We start from the raw sequence: 5,804 nt of genomic DNA on the forward strand, positions 1-5,804 counted from the left end.
AAGATTTTTATTTCAAAAATATTGGACAGACATAAACATGCAAACATAAATGCATAACAGGGAAGTTCATTGTCTCGTTTTTCTTTCGATATAATTATTTGATCTCATTCTGTAGCTAGTAGTTTCACTTCTTACACCTAATAATGTTAATATAGTCTTTTTGCTTGCAAGTATATATGTTCTTTTGTTCTTTTTGCAAGTATATATGTTCTTTTGTTCTTCTTATTTTGATTGTAAGTCTAGGAGTTTTATATGTTATGTTCCTGTATCCTATGCGCCACTGATGATGTGGCCAGGGCCTTCCTCTTTCTCCTGTTAAGTCCCTCCCCCCATCCCCCGCTAGTTGCCAGAAGGGATCTGGCAACCCTGTGGCATTTGCTGTCACAGTCTGCGGTGATCTGGGATCCCAGGAACGTGAAGTCTGTCACTACTTCCACGACTTCCCCTTCTATTTGCCAAGGAGTGATGGGGCCAGATGCCATGATCTTAGTTTTTTTTATGTTGAGCTTCAAGCCCACTTTTGCGCTCTCCTCTTTCACTCTGAGCAAGAGGCTCTTTAGACACCAACGGAATTTTCCTGGGTGCAAGCTTTCTGACTCACAAAAGCTGGTACCCTGGGAAATCTGGTCTTTTAAAGTGCTGCTGGGCTTGCATCTTGTTCCACCCACTGCAGGCATCAGCAGCTTCACGTAACTAGCAACCAATCTGTTTCTTGCTTCTCTTTGACTTTTACATCATTACATTTCACCCAGAGCTACCTGCCTTTCCTGAGCCTTTGACCCTGCTGTTTGTCTTCCCACACTTCCTACACAGTGACGATCCACTCTTTGCAAATGACCAAGCAGGCTCTAGTCCATAAAGCAGCAGACTAAAATCTTGACATTCTTTTAAAGCACCACAACCTGTTTCTTTTATTTCTGTCCGCCACTGGACTGCCATGTCCAGTCCTCTGTAATGGAATTAAAAAAAAACACACACAATAAAAAGGCGACCTAAACAAACTAAAGTTCCAGTCCAGGGGCACCTTTAAGACCAACAAAGTTTTATTCAAAGTATAAGCTTTTGTGTGTACACACACTGCTTCAGATACATTTTTTCAACGCATCTGAAGAAGTGTGCATGCACCCAGAAGCCAGCTTATACCTTGAACTAAAACTTTCCTGGTCTTCCAAGGTGCCACTGGACTCGAACCCTTTTTTCTGCTGCTGTAACACAACTACCCATCTGAGTCCTAAACAAAGTCACGGCTTTCTAGGGCCATTGATTGACCTCAACGGCTTTACAAGGGCATAACTGTGCTTAGGTTCATACTGTGAAAGTTCTGCAATTTTGGACTAATTTAGAAGGAGCCAGAGTGCGGCTCCCTTTATGAAAACCTAGGTTCATAGATCACCCTGCACTGACGTGGAACTAATTAAGCAGCTGCCCCCCCCCAGTTGCTCCCCCAAGGCCACGCCCCCTACCCTATGACCTCATCTCCACCCACCCAATCCCAAAGCGCAATGTGGCTTCTCCGCGTGACTGGCCCTGCCCACTTATTCCCAAACCTCCCCTCCCCTCCCCTCCCCTCCCACTCTCCCCTTTGTCCCCTTTTCTCTTTTCCTCCCCCCCGGGGTTTGTTTGCATGGGCCGCGGAGTGGCAAATCCTGATTGGCGGTGTGCGGGCCGGCCAATCAGCGAGAGGCACCTCAGAGCAGCATTGGCGTTTTTAAAACTCCGCACCCACCCACCCCTTCCCTTGCGCAATCTCATTGAGGCACGGCGAGAGCTGGTGTGCGGGTTGATTGATAAACGCGCAAGCGCTCTGGTTGCGGCCCGGGTTGCTCTTCTACATTGCAAAAATAAATAAATAAATCAGCTGTGAATTTTAAAAAAAACAAAACACCCCACTTTTATTTTTTGCAAGGTTTTTAAGGACTGTGGCTTCTTCTTCTTTTTTGCTTGGGGCTTAAGAGACAGCTCCCGGGAAACAGGATTTGCAGCCGGGCCCCGTCGGAGTGGCCGGACGCGCCAGTCTATCCCTTTCCTTCCCCAGCCAATCAGAGAGGCGGGCTTCCAGAAGGCTCTCCTGCTGGGAAAGAGATCCCTCCGGGAGGCGCGAGGGGAGAGGGGGAGAAGGCGCCGCGGAGGACTCCTGCGAAGATGAGGACGGCGCGCCGAGTCTGCCTGCTGACCCTCCTCCTGGCGCTGGCCCAGCTCGCCCTCCTCGCCCGGGGCCAAGAAGAGGAGCCCGGGGCAGGTGAGTGGGGCGGGGGACGACTCAGGTGTGACTTGGTTGGGGAGGAAGAGGAGGCGAGGGAGGGGCTTCACCTCCCTTGGTACCTGAGAAGACTGGAGGGTCTTGAATGGGGTTGCGGGAACGAAGGGATTTCAGCGTGTTTAGCTGCAGGCAGGATAGGGCAGACTGTGTTCTGCACATCTATGGGCATTCGGTGGGAAGGGAACAGCGTTCCGTGCGCCTTGGTGTTTAGTCACGCCGGCCACGTGACCACGGAAACGTCTTCGGACAGCGCTGGCTCTTCGGCTTGGAAACGGAGATGAGCCCCGCAACCCTAGAGTCGGATTCGACTGGCTTTCGAGCAAGGGAACCTTTACCTTTGGCTATGGGCAGAGCATTGGTGCATTCGTCTGTGCACCTTTTTTATTTTTCACGGTGGGTGCAACCCGTCCTTTCCTGCAGTTGCGTTCTTCAGTTGCCCTAAGGGCCCTCCTTGCGTGGTTGGGTGCCTGGAGTTATCCGTTTTCGAAGCTCACCTGGCCAAGCGGTGTAGACGTGAATCGCAATGCTACCCCTAAGTTGTGGAGTCTTGTGAGCAAAATTTCTACTTTGTGAGCTACTGGCATGAAAGTTGGGAGCGAGTGATTTGGCGCCTGCCTCAATTAGTTTGCTCTGGAGCCCTCCCTTCCTGAGCTCAGACAAAACTGTGTGAGCCAGAGGCTAAAAAAACTGTGAGCTAGCTCACACTAACTCAGCTTAGAGAGAACACTGGCAGCAATGTTCCCTCTAAGCCGTGGAGTCTTGTGAGCTAAAATTCTACTTTGTGAGCTCCTGGCATTGAAGTTGTGAGCGGGCGATTTGGCTACTGCATAAATTAGTTTGCTCTGGAACCCTCCTTCCTGAGCGAAGACAAAAATGCGTGAGCCAGGGGCTAAAAAACTATGAGCTGGGTCACACTAACTCAGCTTAGAGGGAACACTGGCAGTAAGGTGTTTGATGTTGGGCCTACCGTGATCTGCAAGATCTTGGATAAAATCCCGTAGTAAGGCCTGTGGCTGTGCTGTAGGTGTGTCTGGACTCCGAGGACTGCTTGCCCCTCTTCAAAACTTCTATCAAGAGCAAAGGGAATTTTGCTAAGAACCGATGGAACCTCCATAACAATGGCAGTATATCTCCCCCCCCCCCCAAAGAGGGGAAGACTGTGGTTTCCGTTTCCCCAAGGCATCCTGCTAGGCACAGTGGAAATAGAATGCTGGCTATGGAGGATCTTTGGTCAGGAGAGGACAAGGTAGTTCTTATGTTTATATCAACTTGGAGAGGAAACCCTGGTGAGCTGTTTGATCCTGCTCTTATAATTGCTCTCCGGGATCTGAGATAAAATAGCCTTGCATGGCCATTTTATCTAAGATCCTGGCTTGTCACACTCTTTGTACCTGTGCCACCAGTGTGTTTCTTAATAAATGTACATTTTGGAGGTAGCCTTACATTCTGAGCTAAATGGTGCTGATTGTATGACCTTAGGGCTGGCGAATTAGAGCACTGTTTGCAAAATATTCATGCTGTTGATTTTTCCAGACCTTTCTGTGTACACAAGCCGACCACACTCACAGGTGATTTTGGTCGTGATTTGAAGAACTTAGTGCCAAATATCTCATGGCTGACTGTCTTTCACATCTCAAATAGGTGCTAGTTAAAGATTCAGTTGCATTATTTTAGAGGTTGCCTTGAAATTTTGTTTGGCAAGGTGCTGTAATATATATATATATACACACACAGTTTCAGTGGCCCAGTGTGCATAACCCCCCCAAACAGTATTTTTGTAAATAGAATTGTTTACTTCGACATTGAATGTACATCTAAATAAAACCCAAAACATCAAGAGGGAAACAGAAATGCACCTCACTTTGAAATATTGCAGTATAAAATCTACTTAGGTAGTTGTTCTTAGTCTGTTGTGGGTACCTTAAAGCAGGGCTATTTTTGGGCAGGAACGCACAGGAACGGAGTTCCGGCTGGCTCCCAAGTTGGCCACACCCAGCATGAACTCATTAGCATAATAGGCCACACCCAACAGCAGAAACGCATTAGAATTGGCTACAGTAGGGGTGTGTGACCTAACATGCAAAGGAGTTCCTGCTACAAAAAAAGGCCCTGGGTTTTGACCACAAACAAGGTCAACAGAATAAGAAGCAAAAGGTGGGCGTGGCTGGATGACCACACTTCTGGTACATGGGTGTGTGGCCTAATATGCTAATGAGCTGTGCTGTCAGGGCTGTGGCCTAATATGCTAATGAGTTTCTGCTGTTGGGTGTGGCCTATTATGCTAATGAGTTCCTGCTGGGCTTTTTCTACAAAAAAAGACTGGCCAGTTTACTGAAGGCTAAAGGTTGTCATCACAGCTTCATGAATTTTCTTTCCCCCTAAACTTGCATTGAATTCATGATAATTGACATTCATTGAAATCTTAGTAATTGTTAGATCTTTTGATCACCTGACTTGAGGATGGGTGGACTTTGCCGGGGGGGGGGGTGCTGCCAGTCCATTACCATAATACAATCTGTTTATTTAATTTTTTGGAAATAAATTGATTTTTTGACATTACGCTGTGTTGAGGATAGGATTGTGGAGACAAGCCTGTTTTACAGACCTGTCCTGGGCCCAGAGAACTAATGTTTGACTGGCCTTTGATATCCAAAAGCAGCATTGTGATGTTGCACCGATCCTATGTACAGGGTTTGCCCAAGGAAGTTTATGGTGGCATGTGTGTGCATGCAGTTTGACACAAATGAGTTATCTGGGGAGATTCTGTTTACATTCTTGTAACTGTACAGGTTTTAAACACACACAATTAAATCAGCCCAAGACATATAATCAGTTCAGCTCTCAAATGCACCTTGGGATCAAAGCCAGAAATGAAACTGGGAGTTACTTGTACCTGATCTAAAACAAGAATTGTTCTTCCATGAAATAATTCAGGGGTTCTCCTAGTACTCAGTTGCATTCCACTGATGATAGAAGATATGTTATTCTGAGGTTGCTGTTTTGTCCTGGGGTTGTGTATGAACTGTCGTAACAGTTCTGAAAAGCATACCTCTGCCAAAACCTTCTCAACACCAGCAAAAGGCTGCAAGCGCTTAGACGAGGCAAGGTCCTTACAAACTGTCAAATAAATGTCTTTTGGGGCTTACCTGTCTCCCATGATGATTGCAAAGGGGTGGCCATGTTAGTCTATTATAGCACAATCAAACAGCTGCCACTGATCAGTGGAACCTCTGTTCTGACTGGTTTTCATGCGAAGGATGGAGAAATTAGTCAGATGGCATGGTTTGAACAATAAAGGACATTTATCTCAGGCTTAATGTATGTCACCAACTAGTTTCCTGGTCTAGCACTGTTAGATGTTGTAACTCTGCATGCAAGAGGAACTGGGAGGGAAAGGCAGGGGTCATTTCCTGCAGGAGCGCACAGGAGCGGAGCTCCGGCAGTAAAGAGCCCAGGGGGCGGGCACATGCAACAAGCCCCACCCCCTGCTCCCAGCAGCCCTCAGTCAGAGCAAGAAGCAGCCAGGTAAGCTGCAGAGCCCCCC

The 5,804-nt window shown here is 47.5% G+C and overlaps 1 protein-coding gene across 1 annotated transcript in view; it reads left to right on the forward strand.

Moving 5' to 3' along the window:
* The first annotated feature begins 1,749 nt into the window (after window positions 1-1,749).
* Window positions 1,750-5,804, forward strand: part of PDIA4 (protein disulfide isomerase family A member 4) — a 33,800-nt gene continuing 29,745 nt past the window's right edge. The window contains exon 1 of the mRNA XM_015422151.1: window positions 1,750-2,239. Within this exon, the coding sequence (XP_015277637.1) occupies window positions 2,143-2,239 (97 nt within the window). The 5' untranslated portion in view covers window positions 1,750-2,142. The remainder of the gene's footprint in view (window positions 2,240-5,804) is intronic.

This window comes from Gekko japonicus, unplaced genomic scaffold (assembly GCF_001447785.1).
Source record: "Gekko japonicus isolate JY-2015 unplaced genomic scaffold, Gekko_japonicus_V1.1 scaffold330, whole genome shotgun sequence".
Classification (NCBI taxonomy): domain Eukaryota; kingdom Metazoa; phylum Chordata; class Lepidosauria; order Squamata; family Gekkonidae; genus Gekko; species Gekko japonicus.